This window comes from Tachypleus tridentatus, chromosome 13, assembly GCF_004210375.1.
Source record: "Tachypleus tridentatus isolate NWPU-2018 chromosome 13, ASM421037v1, whole genome shotgun sequence".
In the NCBI taxonomy this organism is placed as follows: Eukaryota; Metazoa; Arthropoda; class Merostomata; order Xiphosura; family Limulidae; genus Tachypleus; species Tachypleus tridentatus.
The window spans coordinates 173415110-173435692 of record NC_134837.1 but is presented as its reverse complement, the minus strand read 5'-3'; the positions used below and the strand labels follow the sequence as shown (position 1 = coordinate 173435692).

General features: G+C 33.1%; 1 protein-coding gene across 4 annotated transcripts in view; it reads left to right on the top strand.

The window, feature by feature from the left end:
- Positions 1–20583, top strand: part of LOC143238147 (protein kinase C-binding protein NELL2a-like) — a 118404-nt gene that overhangs the window by 60377 nt on the left and 37444 nt on the right. For 3 of the 4 annotated variants that reach the window (XM_076478118.1, XM_076478120.1, XM_076478121.1), the window contains exons 2-6: positions 513–644; positions 6535–6685; positions 11155–11425; positions 19867–19939; positions 20303–20385. In XM_076478118.1, coding sequence (XP_076334233.1) covers positions 513–644; positions 6535–6685; positions 11155–11425; positions 19867–19939; positions 20303–20385 — 710 coding nt within the window. The remainder of the gene's footprint in view (positions 1–512; positions 645–6534; positions 6686–11154; positions 11426–19866; positions 19940–20302; positions 20386–20583) is intronic. The other variant, XM_076478119.1, reaches the window with a different exon arrangement.

Here is a 20583-nt window from a genome sequence, read left to right as displayed (position 1 = left end):
ATACATCAGAGGTATGGAAAATGCTCATGACGGTCCAGTAGACCGTTGTTAATAGCTTTTGTATATGTAAATATACATGTAATTACACGATATGTGTTGTTTTTTTCTTCCAGAAAGCATTATTTAAATGAGAAAAGAAATAAATTACGAAACTTGAGTAAAATGTTAAGTTTATTGAACAACATGGAAGACTAGGTACTGTCCTCGTAGCTTGTCATTTGTATAGACGTTTTTATGTGTTTCAAACACAAAACTACACAATAGGCTATATGCATTGTGCCTCTTGCCGTGATTGAACCCAAATTTTTAGGATTAGAATCCTTCAAACTTACCGCTGAGCCACCGTGGGACACTTACATGTAAGAAGGTTATTTAGAAATGTTCAGAATTAATTCAGTGATATAAAACCTCTTCGGTGTCATATACTTGGTAGTAAGTTCGAACATACATTGTGTATTTACCATATCATTGTTTCCATCAAGTTACACTGAATAAATTATGTTTTTCCACAGTAGCTTGTCTACAAATAGAATCAAAATACCAAGTGGATCTCATCGAAGGTCTGCGGGTTTTCAACACCACCTATCGTGGAGTGACAGTAGCTGAAGGCTTTAACAAATTATCCCCTGCAATACGGCTTTCGGGTAAGACTATTTCAAAACAACCCGTTGTAAAAATCAATGAGGATCAATCAAAATCGTTTATAAAATAATATACCACTTTGGAAAACGGGTAATAAAAAAGACACTTGAGTTTTCTGTTGTTTTTTCTTTATTGGATTTCTTGTATCTACACAAAAACAGTTTCTTTTTATCAATAAAGAGTAACAGTTGCCAGTGTTTAATTTTTGTAAAGATCTGAGACGTTGTGAAAGGTCGATATCATTGCAAATAGAATAGGAATTTTTTTCACTTACTGGTAATGTTAAAGTTTCAAGGTTGAATTTGAACCTTACATACATTTTTTATACAGTTGTAGAGGGACAGTTTTAACATTGACATTTTAATGTATAGTTGATAGTACATATTTATCATTATAGATCACAAAAAATCTAATTTCATATTGTTTGGTTACCTTTAAAAAAGGTTTATATTTTAGCATATTAACAGATTTGTTTTTGTCAACTTACTTGCAACTATGAGTCAATTTGGTATTGGTTAAGGAACAAATGTTCTATACAATATATTTTCACCATATTGAAATTTACAAGACTACGCGTTTTGAGTTAGCTTCGAAACAAATGGTTTGTTTGTTGCCAGGCGAAAAGCTGCACAAAAAACCCTAAAGTTATAAATAAATCGGATTTAATCTTAAATGAAAATCAAGTACATGTTTTAAATATACGGTCAAATTTTCAAGTTAGCCGACAAATTTTACACAGAGGACATTATAACAGTAATTGAAGGTAAGTTAAAAAAAATATTAAATGTTGATAAAACTCGGATTATAAGAAGTGAATGTTGTACTTTAGTTGAGAATTTTAAATCTGCAAATAATAACAAAACAGATATTAATTAAGAAAACAAATGATAATTCATCTTTACAAATAACTTATACAATTAACTTATTGAAGGATACGGTATAAATTAATTTATTCAAATCAAGAGAAAAGTTTAGAAAAAGAAAGGGCTTAGCTATTGGTCCTTCTTCACGTCCATTATTATATGATTTATTCACAGATAGTTAAGCGTCAAGAAAAGCGAAAAAGAAACCGAAAATCTGGTTAAGGTGTATCGTGAGATGTTTTTGATATGGCAGGATGGTAAAGAGAATTTAAATGATTTTTCTAATTATTTTCATAACGTTCACAACTCTATCAAATTTACATACGAAACTGAGGAAAATAACTTTACCTTTTTTTGGACATTTTAGTAAGCAAAAATAAGGGAACTTTTGATACTGCTATTTACCGAAAACTATTCCAGGTAATCACAACCTCCATCAAAAACCACGTCACATTAACTTAGAAAAAAAAAATAGTGATTTTTTTTGTTCTTACGTAGATATAATTCTAAAACTATGTTGCAAATAATACATTATTAACAAGTTATTATTAATAAGGTTTGTAGCATAGTAAGGGATTTTGATCCTGATATTATTGGCAGGGAGCTGTCAATGAATGAAAAACGTAAATAAAAATATTACGTTAAAACCAATTGCTGAAAAATTAAGAAATACAGACACTTCTTACCATTTATACCTGGTGTATGTTTTTATTTAAATAATGCAAAACTTAAATACTACAAAATATCTTAATGGTATACAGAATAATGAATAATATAAACTAGATTTTTCTATAATTGAAAAAATTTGATTTAATTGGAAAAACTGGTTGTACAAAATAACAGAAGGTGTAGAAATGTTCATGTAGGACAAACTAGAAGAATATTGAAATACAGAATAAATGAAGGCAAAAGAAATGTCAAAAATAATACAAAGATATCGTCTTTATTAACAGAATATGGAACTAAAAGCTTGATTCAATGAAAAAAAAACACCTTTAGCACAACCATAACTATCAATGGTAATAATATCCGTAAATATACTGAGAAAATCATATGTAACAAAAATAACGTTAAAGTATTAAATAACAATAGAGGAAAATGTTGTTAATAGATGGCGGGAAATTGTTTGTTTTCTTAATTTCGCGCAAAGCTACTCAAGGGCTATCTGCGCTAGCTGTCCCTAATTTAGCAGTGTAAGGCTAGAGGGAAGGCAACTAATCATCACCACCCACCGCCAACCCTTGGGCTACTCTTTTACCAACGAATAGTGGGATTGACTGTCACGTTATAATGCCCCCACGCCTGAAAGGACGAGCGTGTTTGGTATGACAGGGATTCGAACCCGCGATTTTAGATTACTAATCGTGTGCTCTAACCACCTGGCCTAGATGTAGATTGAAATGTATGAAAACTGGATCAACTTCGGAAACTGATTTTGGCGCCCGGCATGGCTAGGAATATGCTCGCCCTTTTAGCTGTGGAGACGTTATAAAGTTACAGTCAATCCCACTCTTCCTTGATAAAAGAGTAGCACAAGAGCTGGCGATAGGTAGTAATGACTAGTCGCCTTTCCTGTGGTCTTTCACTGCTAAATTTGAAATAGGTAGAGCAGATAGCCATCGTGTAGCTTTGTGCAAAATTCAAACAAACCAAACTGTATTTTTGAAGTGAGAGACTAGAGGGAAGGCAGTTGGTCAATATTACTCACCGTCATTATAGTGCCTCCATGACTGAAAGGGCGAACATATTTAGTGGAACGTAGATTCAAACTTGCGACCCTAAAATTGTAAGTCAAGTGCCCCAACCACCTGGCTATGTCAGCCTGACTTTTCTGCCCTTTGTTCTTATTATGTACAGAGATTTGACATAAATAAATATATACCCAAGACTGAAAAAACGCAAATTTGTTGTGACAAAATATTTGTGTGTTAATACTTTGTAGTGCAGCCCTTTTTACCTTATGCAGGACATATATGCGCTTGTGTGGATAAAATTAACAATCTCAATACCTGGGAAATTGTAGACCATTCCTGACACAATCTGTACTAGGGAGTCCCGCTTGTATGGATAAAATTAACAATCTCACTACCTGGGATATTGTAGACCATTCCTGACACAATCTGTAGTAGGGAGCCCCAGGTAAAGTGATATGGTTTGGTGAAAATCAGTCGAAGATGAGTCACAAAGTGTTCTAGTTCGATGACTGGCTCGTGTTTGTGATGGGCTCGCTCCTTTTTTCTTTGCTTCCATTTCACAAGGTGTCACGGCCCGGCATGGCCAAGCGTGTTAAGGCGTGCGACTCGTAATCTGAGGGTCGCGGGTTCGCAACCCCATCGCGCCAAACATGCTCGCCCTTTCAGCCATGGGAGCGTTATAATGTGATGGGCAATCCCACTATTCATTGGTAAAAGAGTAGCCCAAGAGTTGGCGGTGGGTGGTGATGACTAGCTGCCTTCCCTCTAGTCTTACACTGCTAAATTAGGGACGGCTAACACAGATAGCCCTCGAGTAGCTTTGTGCGAAATTCCAAAACAAACAAACAAACACAAGGTGTCCGTTTATTTAGGACAATCCTCTGTATCCGTTATTGGCATCAGTGTACATATTCCAGACTGATAATAGTAAGTCGCGAAGTTTTTAAATATTGTATATTTACTATGAAAACTATTTCTAAAACCCTGTCTCTGAACAATTCGTAAATATTAGATTCTGTTAAACACTTATCACTTAAAAAGCATTTATTTAGTAAGAGGTGAACTTTATTTATATACACTAGTTTCATGTAACTTGCAATTGAATCCAGTTGCCGAAGTTTTACTTAATTTTTTTTTACAGAAGTATTACAAACCTTTGGTTAATAATAGAAAGTACAGCTTGCCAGCAAACGTAATCCTCATGTAAAAACGTGTGCAAAGTGTTAATTACACTTTACAAGTACGATTTGCACATCCTGGTTCAGTGGCTTGTGGCAGCAAGTGCAAGCTACAACCCCAGTAGCGACATGTTTAGTCCTATATATTTTCTTCATATAGAATTTTTTATCTTTCGACAATGTAATACCACCACGGATGAACTTATGGCTGAAGGATATGCCACAGTCTTTATGAGGAAGGATATTTGTGCAGCGAGACTCTTAATAAGCAACATAAATTCAAAAGTTCGTTTGCTTGCATGCTTTTGGTTAAGTTCAAAGCGAAACAATTGGTTATCTGTGCTATGTCCACTATTGGTATCGCAGCTCGAGTTTTTGTGTTTTAAGTCCACAAACTTATTGCTGTATCATTGAGGGTGGAGGTTGATTCAAAAGACTAAACACTTCGGAAAAGGAAACCTTCATTGTTTTCAAGGGAAGCAGAAAAAGGAAACAGCACAGTATGTTTAGTACAGCAAGCGGCTTTGAAACCATACCCAACGACAATGAAGTTATAATGTTACGAAAAACTGCCCCTCCTCAAACTAATTCGATTAAGACGAACATATCTCCTGGTGCCTCTAGCAAAATACAAGGAAGAATATGAAGACAAAAAGTCGAAAGCTTTCATCTACTCCTGAAATCAATCATACTATATAACATAGCTGTCAAGTTCCAAGATGTGGTTCCAATGCATTTTTGTACCTTTGTTTTCTTGAACATGGTCTTGAAAATAATAGTCCTTGTACAATGGGAGGTCTGTGGAAAGTTTGTAAAGATAAGTGGTTTAAGATTGTTATCACCTTGTGGTATTCAGCGATATCCATCAGTCGTCCGAATTATCCACAAACATATCTTCAGAATTGTTAAATAAAGTACAAATTGAACATTGATATCAAAGGAAAAAGAAGCTAACACAAATGAACTACGTATGTACTTCATTCTATCTTTATTGTTGTGACTACACAACACTTTTAAGTCCTGCACAAAGGCTTACTGCGGTATTCTAAAATCCTTTGATAATCTACCTTAAGGATTATTTCAAATATATTCACGGGAGAGAACCCTGAGGTGGACTCTTTCCGCCACAGGAAATGGATTCAGACGGTAGGTCAAACTTGCCCAATATTCCATTGTTGTATGTAAGCTAAGCAAAATTATTAACACATGTTTGCGGCTTTTCTATATGCAGTTTATTTAACCTAAACTAGGTATGGAATGGTAAATCGAAATGCCCTTCACAGAAACTTACGGCAATTAAAACTATGGCGTCGAGCAGTAGGACGTATTTAATCATGACCGTTAAAACGAGTATAACGTAAAAAGTAGTTCGAAGAATAGACGAGAACTGTGACATCGTTCTTATAAAGTGTGATTAACTACCGACAAAAAATAATAAGTAAAACTAAACATGGCAAACATTTTAAAAGCAAAAATACATCTTTTCGCACAACGTCTCGAAATATGCCATAAAGGTAAATAATAACATGTACATTAGATTGAAGTAAACTTACACAAGAACATGTAGAATGGACTGACCAGCTTGTTGAACTTCCCCTACAATGGCTTTTGTTATCAAGGCTTCACTAAGTGACTTACAAGTATTCGTACGGTAAGATTTACTCGGAATGATACCGGTATACGATATTTAAATAAATAAATAATGTAGTGTTAAATAATCCTCAACATAATCCTGATGTCTTGCGACAAAGGTAGAATTAATGCCTGGCCCTTATATGTTTATCTCTTCTGAATTATCACTTTGTCTGTCCTATCGCAAGTGCACTGAATAGCCTAAATACAAGGCGAAATGCCTCGTATGTACTTGATATAGCAGATACAATATTGTTGATATCTTAGTATACAATATTCTTTACTTTCACCCAACAGCTTTTTTAACACTAGAAGTAAACAGTTTTGGTTTGTGTTTTAGTGAAAGTTCCTGAAGAAGCTGTAAAGCGAAACGTTGAGTGTTTTAACTAAGTAAATAAAGTGGTGTTATGAGAGGGTTCAGTTCTAGTATTAATACGTTTCCTGTACACGATTATGCACTACAGAAATTAAATAAAGTTTTTATTAATAATATAATATAACACACTATTATGCTTTCTTTTTAAGGAGATTCGAGGCAGCTAGTTTTACCAGTAGAAGTGTACAGCAAAGCAGCTAATCTTCTTTATTATAGTAACGAATTTACGTTCGCACTGACTTTAAGGCAAGAAGAAAGAAATACGGGCACAATTCTATCATTTTCTGAAGGGAATAACAGGTATGTTTTTATCCAAACGTATATATCTCATCGAATACAGAAAGTAACGAATAAAACAAACATCTGGAAATATACTAAACAGTTATCACACTAAACAAGTCAAACATTAAAGTTTTTTTAAATAAAATAAAAATGATCCATACAGTGAACTTTGTTAAGTTGAAAATATCATAAATTTCAATTTCACTTTCATAAATACATTGGTAGTTCGTTTTCTTTGTTTTTGAATTTCGCGCAAAGCTATACGAGGGCTATCTGCGCTAGCAGTCCCTAATTTATCAGTGTAAAACTAGAGGGTAAACAGCTAGTAATCATCACCCACCGGCAACTCTCGGGCTACACTTTTACCAACGAATAGTGGGATTTAACGTGATATAATATCGCCCCCACGGCTAAAAGGGCTAGTACGTTTATTAGCGGGGATTTGAATCCTCGACCCTCAGATTACGAGCCGAGCGCCTTAACCACCTGGCCATGACAGGCCCAAGTACATTAATAGTTCGTTTTGACTGATACCTCATAAGAAGGGCAAGATTTAGGACCAAAATGTCGAAAGGAAAGCAAAAATGGCTGATTTAATTATTGCGTATGTCTTGTGTATACTACATTTCAGGGAAAAAATAAAATTGGGGAGCAACTGTCTTTCCTTAAAACCACCACAGTAATGCGGTTTATGCCTGGCAGACTTTCAAGAACATTTTTCTCTGTTCTTTAATCAGTGATATAGTTTCTTGTGCGATGGGATGTGCACCATTGTACCACTGATATATTAGTTTCAGTCGCATTAATCAGTGATATAGTTCCTTGTGCGATGGGATATGCATCACTGTATTACTAATTTATTAGTTTCAGTCGCATACCTATTTATTGTACCACTGAGGTTATGCAGTATGAAGTGTTTAGTAATATTTCAGCTGCAGCTTATCTATTGTGTACCGCTACCAAATGGCCTTTCGTTGAAACTAGAGTTCATCTGGTCCACCGGATTACAGTTTATATATTTTTTTCTATGATCTACTCATATACCAAAATGAGGACAACGTTATAGACAAATACAGACTAATAAATTGTTCGATTTTTCTCTAATTAGTTTGTTGCCCCAAGTGGCACAGTGGGGTATCTGTGCTTTGCCTACCACAGGTATAGAAACCCGGATTTTAGTTATACAAGTTCACAGACATACTCTGATTTTACACTCAAGACATGTTTGTCACAAGTTAAAGTACTAAAGTGTCTTACCAGCAGCAGTTCAGTGTGTTAACCTCTGAATTTAATAAGTCGCATTTTTCATGACATTGTCATTTTATCAAGTTGTTTTCCCAATCTAGAATGTCTTAATCTGGATTAGGTTTAGATCTGTTTTACACCATCGTTGTTTCAAACGGACTTTTATGTATCTATACATTATGTTCAAAACAAAAATTCTGTACTTTTAAAAATTTAGCCGACGTAATAAAATAATTTTCTGAGAAAGTATGGTCGTAATTCTTAAAAATGAGTTAATTATTTACACCATTCCATAGAAATATTTGTATGGGAGTTTTACATAGATTGTAATGTGACACAAAACATGATAATGACTTTTTTAACTGGGTAAATAACAAATACTACACTATAGTTGTTGACTGCAGTATTTGTTGGTTTTAATCCTCATGTCAGGTTATTATTATTATGCAAGACTTGATTTTAGTACTTGCTTTTTTGTGGGTTTTTTTAGTAGTACACATAAATTCAACCAAGGGTCCGTAGCATTTGTCAATTTTCTATGATCCCACTTCACATTCTGGACATTTAGTAAGACGTTTTATATCAGTATAAGATGAGACAGAAATAGAAATGTATTATATTTTGTTTAATAAAACAATGAACAATTTGTTTGTGTTTTCTAATGCTAGGTTTTCAATTAGAATTGTTTTTGTATTTTCGTATTTATGACAAAGCTACTAGTTCTCAGGTATCTGCCGTTGTCCCTAATTGTGAACTACTGAGAAGAGGGTAGGAACCCAATCTGTAGCATCTTCCCACTCACTATCCAAGTTGAGGAATTGACTGTTATTTTTATAATACTTTCATAATCTAAAATCGGAGGAGTATTTTTGGTATCGCACGGATTCGAATCTGGCTGGTCAGCCTCGAAAACCAGAATCCTACAACAGGGCCAGTTTGCTGGAATGATTTAATTGTGAATAAGATCAACTAAACCTATTACTATCAAATAGTGTAAAACAATTATAAGAGTCATTCTTGATTTTAAAATCCAGCGTAAGCTTAATAAGACCAAAATGCATTTTATCTTATAAGTACGTATAGTTAAAAACTTCAAATGATAAAAAAGCAATAGCTTTATTATTAATACAAAGATTTAATTACAAAAAAGAAACACATTCTCTGCATAGTTCCGCCATTATTAACTTTAATTTAACCCTTTTTTAATAATTTACTCTTTTCATATGGATACACCCACTCTTAAAACCCCTGTCCCTCACAAGAACAATAGTACGTTTATGGACTTACAACGCTAAAATCCGGGATTTGAGCTTCCGCAGGTAAACCAGTGTGGTTGTAAGGTTTATATACGTATATATAATTTTTGTGATACTGTTGATTATTGCAGTTGTATCCAGAGGTTTAAATAATTATTTTTTCCTTCACAGTCCACACAGGCTGATTCAATTACTTTATAATACGATTTAATAACAAGAATTATTTTTTCTGCTCTGTTATTACAATACAGTCTATGTTGAATTTACTTTAAAATCACCACTATAATTGTTGGTTACCATAGTTGAATACAGAGATTTAAATAGTTGTCTCTTTTTTTTCGTCAAGGTTGACACAGACTTGTTCAGTTACTTTATATCACAAGTGACAAGACAAATTACTTCTCTCTTTTTTCCTTTGTGGTTAAACTCACAATCACGCAGTTTAGATCTATCTAACTATCTATCAAACTACATTTTGGACTAACAATTATGACTCGACAGAGATCTAGAACGTTTCACACCTACGAGATATTATGATGCTTGTTTGTTTGATTGTTGTTAAGCATAAATCTACACATTGGGCTCTTTGTGCTCTGCACACTACTGGTATAAAAACCCAGTTTCTAGCGTTGTAAGTCCGCAGACATGCCGTGTGTCACTGGGGCTATCATGATGCAATAATACTTAGTTAAAACAACGAGAAAACGTAGAAGGCTCTAGTAACATGACAGAATAATATAAAAATCACCAATTCATAACTAGTGAACTACACAGCGTACGATTCGTGACCACTACATAAAATAAACTTTAATAAACTAACGCTTCTAAAAATGACTAAATTTAACACTCATGCTATAGTAAAATTGAATCAGTCGTATATATAACAAAGGCTTTGATCTAAAACAAACTTAAAGTCCCTTTCAGTTATCAAGTACTTCCCATCCAGTAACTCAAAGATAAGTCTGAAGGCTTAAAACGTTAAGAACGTGGTTTTGATACCCATAATGGGTATGAAATAGATAGGCCATCGTCAGCTTTATACTTAGCAACAAAACAAACAAAAATAATTATCGCAAAATTAAATTTCATATATCAAGTTTTGCTTCCATTATTTAAGGAATTGCAACGTTGAAGGGCCTAACAACAAAAGCAAACCTCTTAAAACATAGCTGTATGCTTAAATAACTACGTGTCTTATAAAGTTAAAACAAATATTATTAAACGTTGTTCAGGTTCAGTTATCATTCCTAAGAATATTCACGTATAGCGGAAAACTATGTTAAAGAAATCTACTCAACGTCAAGATAGAGAAATTAATTTAAATCCAATAAATTTAGAAATTTCAATTTCTGCTTTCTAGTTAATTTCCAACAAAAACTCCACTGAGTCCTTGTTCAACAAGGTTTTTCAATAAAGAAATTAGATCACTTTTGGCCATCTCTTAGTAGGTTTCATCAAACAAAATCAAACATTTCTTACTTTTACGTGTGTGTATGTTTTTCTTACATCAAAGCCACATTGGGTTGTTTGCTGAGTCTACCGAGAGGAATAGAACCCCCTGGTTTTAGCGTTACAAATCCGTAGAGTTACCGCTGTACCAGAGGAGACCTTACTCTTGTGGAAAATTATTAGGTTCTTGTTGTTGTTAAAGGCAAAGCTGCACAGAATATATCGAAACCCAGGGTTGGGTATCGAAGAGTAAGATAATAGTATGAAATAAAGTGTATGCTGATCATTTTATACAAGACAATTTGGATTTATGTCAAGATTTACCAATCACGTGGTCAGCTGTTTCACAGCAGCTTCTATAAAACAAAAGATTTGATAATTTTCACCTTATTTATTTGTTAATGCTTTTCTTAAGATTATTACGTTTTACTCATTTAGTCACGTTGATCTTTGTATGTTGTCGACGCTAACAGATCAAATATTTTGGTGATTGATATGCTCAAGCACAGTTTACATGATTACTGGTGATCCTGGTAGGTTTCTTGAAGTACAAACAAGCGGAAGAAAAAACGAAGTTCGGTTTCATTACACCTGCAAAGACATGCTTTATGTGGAAACATTCCCTTATCGTCTGGCAGACAACACCTGGCATCAATTAGCTCTTAGTGTCAGTGGAAACAACATAGAAATTTACGTGGACTGTAGCAAGATCTATACTCGGGTACTTAAAGAAATAGAACATAATTTCACTGGAAGAAACGTTTCTCTGTGGTTAGGACAGAGAACTCCTCGACATTTTCTGTTTAAGGTAAGTATGCTACTTAAGTTGCTCATATGGTTCAGATACAGGTAGCTTTGATACATATGATACTCCTATGAATCAGTTACGAAACAGTTAAGTATGACATTTGAAATGTTCCTATTTTTAAGACACAGTTAAATAAATATGATATTTAAAATGCTCCTATTTTAAAGCACAGTTAAGTAAGTATGATATATTAAATGTTTCTATTTTTCAGAGACAGTTAAGTAAATATGATTACATAAGATTATCTTATCATTGCAAGACACTTTCAATTTGTTTAATTCTATCTTGTATGATCTTGTTTGTTTTTAACATTCAGTTCCAGCAGTGTATAAGACTGAGACAATAAGGATAAAAATCGCTTTTTGTCACCTGTAGCGGAACTTTGTTTGAAAGTGTTTAAGCACTTAGTCTATAAAACTTGAGTTAAAGACTTTTGATATAATAAACTTTTTGACTAATAGGATCATTCTCCCTCAGAATAAATTAAGTGTATTCTCACGTATTATAATTTATTTCGGACGAGTCTTCAATTTATTATGTTACGTAATACGATTTCAAATAGTCTGAAATAATTAAATTTTAATTTCAATTTAAAAGTTAATTAAGTGTAGAGATGTATCAAATTTATGGTGGTTGCCAACAAACATACACACAGTTTTTATTCTTAATACAAATATATTTTAATATAGAAAAAAATAGTACAATTTATAATAACGGTTATTACGAATAATAATTCATACACAAAAGTTGTACATACTTATAACCAATATTGTCTTCTATTTAGTCTGGAACTGAATATTTTATGACGGTTCTCGATGAGCGAATTAATTTCGAGTTAATATCGGTAAAATTCACATAACGGGAAGCTAACTAGCTCTTTGATCACACGTGCGTTTCTTATCGCTGGATTTATCTATTGTTTAGAAAAATACTAATGTTCGATGGTTATCCTCTGAAGTTAAATGGTATGTAGTGTTTGAAATCTATAAACGTTCCTGGTAAAATACCTGTAATTTCCCGATTATAGCTTCCGAGGTTTATAGTATACCAACTATAGCAAACCAACAATATATACTGTCTCTTTACCACGTCGATTTATAAACATTTGGCGAGGTTCTAGAAATTCCAGCTGGCTCAACAATACGTTAGTGATTTCGTAAAACACAAATTGTTGATTCTTACACTGAATAATCTTCTACAAATATAGGGAATAGGCAGTAATTTCACAATACACATTTAACAGATTAAGTTACACGTATTTATAAATATAAAATTAACTTACATATTAAAATAAACAAATACTAGTAAATTTGTTACACCTATCTCCTTATAGAGTTAAAAATTGTCTAACGCCAATTTTAAACTAAGATGTTATATGTACATATAATTGCAAATAATCGATTAAATATAGTATATTGTTAAAGAATTATGCAAATTCAATAATCATGACAGTATATGAGATAATCAGTACAAATAACCTTACGATCATAAAATTACATACCACGTGAAAGTGAATCAGTACAAATGTTATCTTTTTGGTAAAGAACCAACACAGTGAACAATCACACGACTGAGGGTCTCCATGAAAGCTGGGATGGATTTCAAAGGAGCAACAGGAATTTTTTAGTTAAGTCTTCCAACCAGTTGACAGGAATAACAAGTTTTACAAAACAGAGAAACATCTTGTCTAATTTTTGGCCAAAAGAAATGTTTCGTAATTTTGTTACATGTCTTGTTACAAACAAAATGACTTCCCATGGAGAGTTCATGTGCAACTCTTAATATTTCAGAATGATATGCTTTTGGAACAACAATCTGATAAACAGCCCAGTCATCTGAAGCTGGCACATCCGATGGTCTCCATTTTCTCATAAGCACATCATTTTTGAAGAAAATAACTATTTGAAACTTTTTCCAGCTCATCTTTTGGAAGTGCGTATTTCAATAGTGAAAAGATCTGCAGATCCATTTTTTTTTCATTGATGTCGAGAAAACCCACTTGTAGAGAAATATATATATATAAACGGCTCGTTTGGGTTGAGAAAATTTTTACGTAGAGGAGTGAACAACGTTTCGACCTCCTTCGGTCATCGTTAGGTTCACAAAGAAAGAAAGAGGTAACTGACCGGAAGCTGACCACATGTTTGAAAGGGGGTTGTGTAATGAGTGTCGGAATGTAGAGGGCGGGCTTAGATGTTTGAATATACAATTTTATATTATTTATTTATTATTATTATTTATTATATTATAATTTAATATAGATATAAAGGTGTTCCTTTGTACTGGTTTATTTAAGTTGTTGTATAAGTAAGGCTTCTTTAATTTTGCGTTTGTTTATGTTTGTTTCTTTATTTAGTATTTGAGTGTTTTATATGGTTATGTTGTGTTTATTTGACATGCAGTCTTCGAAAACGTGTGAAGGTGACTTTTTATTTTCTTTAAATCTGGTTTCCATTTTTCTACTTGTTTCTCCAATATAGAAGTCGTGGCAGTTATCACATTGTATTTTATAAATAATGTTGGTGTGGTGTTTGTCAGTATAGTTTTTACATAGTATAAACCTCAGTTTTGTGCCTGGTTTTTGAATAAATTTGGTATTAACTGGAATGTCATATTTTGTTACTAGTTTTTGCCAAATGTTGGTTATTTTTCTGCTAATGTCGGGAATATATGGTATGCAGCAGTATATGGTTTCGTGATTTTTTTATTCGTGAGATATATTTACTTTTGTTGGTTGATTTTGCTTTATGTCTAGGTGTGTGCGTATAATGTTTTCTACGGTTTGTGGAGGAAACTTATTGATGTTGATGAAGTATTGTTTTATTTTGTCTAATTCATCGTTAATTTTATCTGGTGAGCATAGTTTCATGGCTGTGTTTATTTGGTTTCTTAGTACGTTGAGTTTTTGATTTGTTTCATGTGCTGAGTCCCAAGGAATGTATAGTCCAGTCTGGGTGATTTTTCGGTGGATTTCTGTTTTGAATTGTGTGTCAGTTCTTGTAATTTTGAGGTTAAGAAATGATATTTGATTGCTTCCTTCTTGTATCTAAATCTAACAAGAATGAGTGAGTCTCTCCTGTATCATTTAGAATAAATATTGGTATGGAATTAGCAGTGTCATTTGTCAAATACACAGAATCAACAGACACAAAAAGTATAAATTCCTCCCTTACTACATCACACATTTTATCAGTGCCAAATCCAACAATATTTCGTGATCTGGTGAAAGTGCGTCCATATGTGGACACAACTGCAGTGGGTGGTGTCTCCTCTTTTTTTTTCAAACTCTACCAATCGGGCATAACATGGCCAGGTCTTTTTATAGAAATGGAAGACAGGTCTTGATGATTTTGATAAAGTTTTATCCTGACTGTCAGAAGATTTTGAAATAAAGGACCTGAATTGTTTAGAAGAATACTCAGCTTTATTGGATTGAACAGGTACAGGTTTTTGTTTAGATGGCAGGAATTTCTTTTCATGAAAAATAGTCTTGTGTTGAAGGGTAAGCATTGATAAGTTCCGCTACTTCCTGTAGTGATTTAGCTTTCTTTTCATTCAAGTAAGTTTTGCACTTAAACGGGTATTTCGCAATACACATTTAATAGTATACGTTACATGTATTTTTAAATATAAATTTAACTTACACGAACGTCGATATGAAAATAAATCTATAATATTATAAATCTGTTACCTTAAGACACATACAACAAATCAACAAAGTAAGGGATAGAGGGCGCTCAAAACACCAAAGCTTATTATTTTATCATCATCAACATTTTGCTATTATAAGTGATTCACTACGCTGCATTAAAACGATTTTGTAAATTCCCATATCTATGAAAGTCATTTCACCACGTCCAGTCCTGCTCTGACGACTTTACATGTTCGCAACGAAACCGCAGCGTAGATTCAATTCCAAAAGGCTCCATCGTCAGACTGTCGTGTCCAAATCACACCACTCTTCCATGTGTGTGTACGTGACGGCAATTTCCCAGCGAACTGTTTCAGAAGTCTAATTGCATAAAAATGCACAGGTACAGCAATAGTACAAGGTACAAGGTCTAGAATAGTATAAATATTCGTTTTACTCTTCCGTTTCTTGAGGTATGGAAATATTGAATAGATGCATTTTGCAAAAAACTTATTTCATCGTTAGAGACAGGAATTCTTATTTTATGTTACGTACTGTTGCCTAGTGCTCGTGGATGGTTGTTGTTACTGTCCTTTTTGTTTGTAGATTCTCACGTTTTTCAGTATGCCGTATTTTGATTACCACCGCAAGGGGACAAGTTGTTACTGGTCTTTTTTTGTCTTTCTTTTTTTAATAATCCTGGTTTCCCGAATTGATCCCTATTCCTTTATTTTGCATTTACATTTATTACAAGGGATATTTCCGTCATGAAAATACTAAATATTCCAACTAAACACATATTTATGAACTGAATGTTTCAGTATTTTTCATTGGAAAAATAAAACTGCTTCATACTTTTCCCACGGCGATCAATTTTCACTGGCATCACACTGTCTAGAAAATACCAAATAATGTCGAGATGTTGTTCTTGTACGTATCGTTCAAACATAACTTTATTTCAACTGTAATTTTCACGTCCATTGCTTATTCAAGTTTGTTTTAATATAGCGTATTCAACCCTCTGTAAAACGACATGACTTCTACATCTGCAAACCACGTTTTATTTTATATTTTTGTGTTATATAGTGTATAATTAATGTTTACCCAGTAAGTCTGAGGGTTCGATAGTCTTATGAGCAGACACCTCATTGTGTAGCTTCGTGATTAGTTACAAAAAAAAATGTATAATTAACGAATTCTATTTATATTTACATTACACACCTATGCACATCCAACCAAGTCAGATTTATTGTTTTATAGTGGAATGTACCACATAAGTGGGTGACAGTGTCGCATTATATATATCAACATTAAGAAGTGAATCACGAAGAAAATATTGAGCCAGAAACATATATTATTTAATGATTTTACCTACTCTCGCCGTAGTACCGTTTTTATTCGTTTGTAAGACGGGTCCCAACTTCACCTGAGAGATTGTCGATATTCTGTTTAGACTCGTTTATAAGACGAAGGAAGGAAAGCAGGTAACGAGAGAAAAGTGAAAAAAATGGAAATTAATAGAAACCTAATTTTTGGTTTCGTATACGATATTTCGATTTCAGATTAGAAGGAGAAAAATAGAAGAGATAGAAAAGTGAAAATAAATAAATAAATCCAAACTTGGTGTTCAAGCGTTTAATGGAATTTTATCAACTATTTTATTTACTGTATGATAAATATTAATATTTAAAACACATAACAAAGAACAATCTAACGCACAAAACTTATCACAACATATTTCAGTATCAAAGTACGTTTATGCTAACTTTTAAACCACATTTCTTCAAAGTATTAAAAGAGTTTACGCAAACTGCACTTTAATAGAACACAGCAAATCAGTATGCAAGTTATGAAATTCAAAAGCCTTCAAATTATTCGTTGTCGCTATCTCCAAACAGTTCATAAAACTGCTCCTCGGACAATCCATCATCGTAGAGGTCACATTCTTCCGTGTTCTCCTCCTGCTCTACGTCATCTCTGCCGCCGATAAACTCACTGAAAAGTTCATCATCCTCACTGCCGTCAATGGAATTCGAAATTCCGCATTTGAGGAACGATCTGATAAACTGAGTGAACTAAATTTATTTTCTATGTCTGTAGACCTCGCCTATAAGACGGGCCCCCCCAATTTGATCCCGAAATCTCGAGGGAAAATCCCCGTCTTATAAGCGAGTAAACACGGTAGGTTCGTTATCACGTTCAACTTCTAGACGTATACTGAAATCGTCTATGTAAAACAAGCAATATTTATCATTAGTCTATGTTTCACTAAAGCTACGGATTATTGAATAGCTTTGATATCCGCAATGGTTCTTAACTATGAACTGTTGTTGTTGTAAGGTGCTATATCCTTAACAATTTTGCTAATTCCTAGGAACTATATAGTTTACCGAAGCATGTTATTCGTCTTTATTGTGCTTCAATGACTACCTTGTGTCTTGGTTTTAATCTCCTTTTCTCAGCACTAATTGCCTAAAGTGCTTAAGGAGTTTGGATAATAATGTAGCGCATCGTTACAATTAATTATCCTTATTGAATTTTTTTAATTTGCTCATGAAATCTGATTATTTAGCTTTTAATTAATGCCCTCTATTTTTACTTTCTCCTACATACTAACACTAAAGTAATGTGCAAACTGGTTGTATTCACCGAGGGCTCGCTCTGCCCATAGATGTCTCCTGGGAACTCTGCATGGATCCTTTCAATTTAATGACCCTGTTGAATTAAAGCTTTAGTTAAGCCCCTGTAATAGAAGGCCTAAAATCATTTCAAGAAATCGGAGTAGACTTTCATTCTTTTGCAGTTTTGATGAAAAATACCAAATTTTATTATACTCAATGAATGAGATTTGAGCTTGGAATTGTATTGATGTTAGCTTCAGTATTCCTTTCATGTTTCAAGCAAGGAATAAGTCCACTACGACTTTATGTATTCATTCATGTGCATCACGTTTAATTTTTCTGTAACATACTAGAAGCATATCGGATCGACGGGATAACTCGACTTGAATGGAGTAATAAAGTTACAGACTTTAAAGATATGTACCGTTCTTTATTGCTTTCATACTGAAATGTTTTGAAAATTATCATATTTACTTGGTTTGGTTTGAATTTGGCGCAAAACTATTCGAGGGCTATTTGCCGCTAATTTAGCAGTGTAAGACTAGATGGAAGGCAGGCTAGTCATCGCCACCCACCGCCAACTCTTTTATTTTTTACTTAGCTTATGATGGCATCTCTAACGTTTCTTTGTTTTTACATTTGTCCGTGATATCTGATTATTTAGCTCTTAATTATTAGCTACTATTTAGTTACGCATACTATTATTTAAAAATACCTGAAATAGTTGTCAAGCTGATTTAAACTAAACCTATAAAGTAATTTTAAAATCTATTTCAAGAAATTTGGGTAGACTTTCATGCATCTACAGTTTTGAGGGAAAATACCAAATACTTTTAGTAGTAAGACTGTTCACTGAGTGTTTGAGTAACATTCGAGCTTGCAGTTGTATTGACCGATGTTAACCAAATGTGTTGAATGGTCAGAAAAAGCCCGAATAAAAAGTCAGAATATGCATTTTTGTAGAATTACATTTACAGAAGATCTTAAAAAATCTTTTCTTCAGTTTTAATTGTTTGTTATATTCCTATAATCTCTCAGTATTGTTAAAGTTGAGATTAAATATTTATATATCCAAAAATGTTACAAAAATACACAGGCTTTCATAGGGTGCCCTAATTTTTTCAGATGACTGTATATACATGTTGCAAATTACAGTGTTTGTAATTCAAGATACATTTTAACATTCACTAATGTATATAGACAGATGAATAGTTATTTATTATTTTGAAGAAGAACAAATTGCTTACCTTCATCCTAAGGGTATGCAAATACCTTCACTCCATAATAATTTCATGTTTCCAATATAATTTTTCTATCAGCACTCCTTCTAGTGGGCAAAAAGAGTGTGAAAAACATTTCATTCTCAGCATGGTTAACACATTTATTCATAACTATATTGTGTTTTAATGGTAAATAAGTTGTTATGTATAGAAGAAAGTTTTGTTCAAGAGTGATAAGCTTGAAAAAGTGCCTTAAGAATACATAAATAATAAAGTGAGCTCTTGTCCTTGTTATACAATTTACATTGTTACAAATGTCAATGTTAAATTATCAGCAGTGGGTTGCTTGTTAGAGAAATATGTCAGTTAAATTGGAGACAAATTATTAATTGGCTAATCATGGGTTATGTATCTTTTGGTAAATAATCAAAATATCAGCAATGCCACCTGGTAAAGAAAAGTTTTTCATATCTGTATATCTTAAATTATTTCCTTTATTAGTTAATATATTACCTTCATTTACCATTCATATCTTTGCTTTTATTGCTTTCTTTCCTTCTAATTTTCTCTGAGCTGTGGGATGAAGAAATATCTAAGACCTCAGTTCTTATATTTTATTAGAAAGGATTAGAACAACCTTATGTTTGAAGTACCTTATGAAAGTAATGATAATTACTCATTTAATTGACGTATGTTTAGGAATAACAGCACGTTTAAGCAAAATACAACATTATGGAATCCTAACTTGAATGCTGTTCATCCTCAAATCCATTATTTATTGTAAAGTTCATTGGTGATAGTTGTTTTTAATATTGGAGTTACATAAAAATTAGGTGAAACATTTGAAGAACTTCAAACAAGGTGTTACAATGATAAAAATTGAATATATTGCTGTGTATAGTTCATTATCTCTTAAGTACTTTAGTTTATCAACAGGGTTGTGCTAAATTTATGTTGATATCTATTTAGGGATTTTTGCAGGATGTCAAAATAATTGGAAGATCCCACGGATATATCCAACAGTGCCCTCAGCTCAACACAGGTAGATATTTTTTTCTGAAGATCATGGCTATTTCTGTTCAGTCTGGATCATATTTCTACTTGGATATCATTGTGACTGCTATTTAAAATAAGTTCATCATTTGAGATTTTGGTTGTACTATTACTATTATGCATTATAAAACAATTTTTTATTTTTATCTTGTACCATCATTGTTACTGTTCTTCAAGTTTGGTATTCATTTTTTTTTGTGTGTGTGTGGTTTCCGAAAGTGAAGATTTAAACATTGTAGCACTCACTTTAGTTATTTAAGATTATGGAAATTTTATGTTAGAAAACACTGTTAGCATGTTAATACCAACTTCTGTGTGTTGTTTATAGCTTGATTTGAATTTCTTACCACAGGTTGTCCAACATGTGGACAGTTTCAGAAGTTGAAACTGTCAATGATTCACTTGGAGAATCGACTCAGGGAATTAACAGACAGAGTAAGTGTTCACTCAACAATATGCTTAGCTATTTGATGGGTTTTTTTCTCATGAATAACAGACATTATTAGTAATGTTTGTGTGTTTATTAAAATAAAATGTATTTCCCAAATTTTAGCTAAAGATACATTCTTAAAGAAGATGCGACTACAAATTACACTTTTTTTGTAAACAAATATACCTTGCTTTGTAACAAAA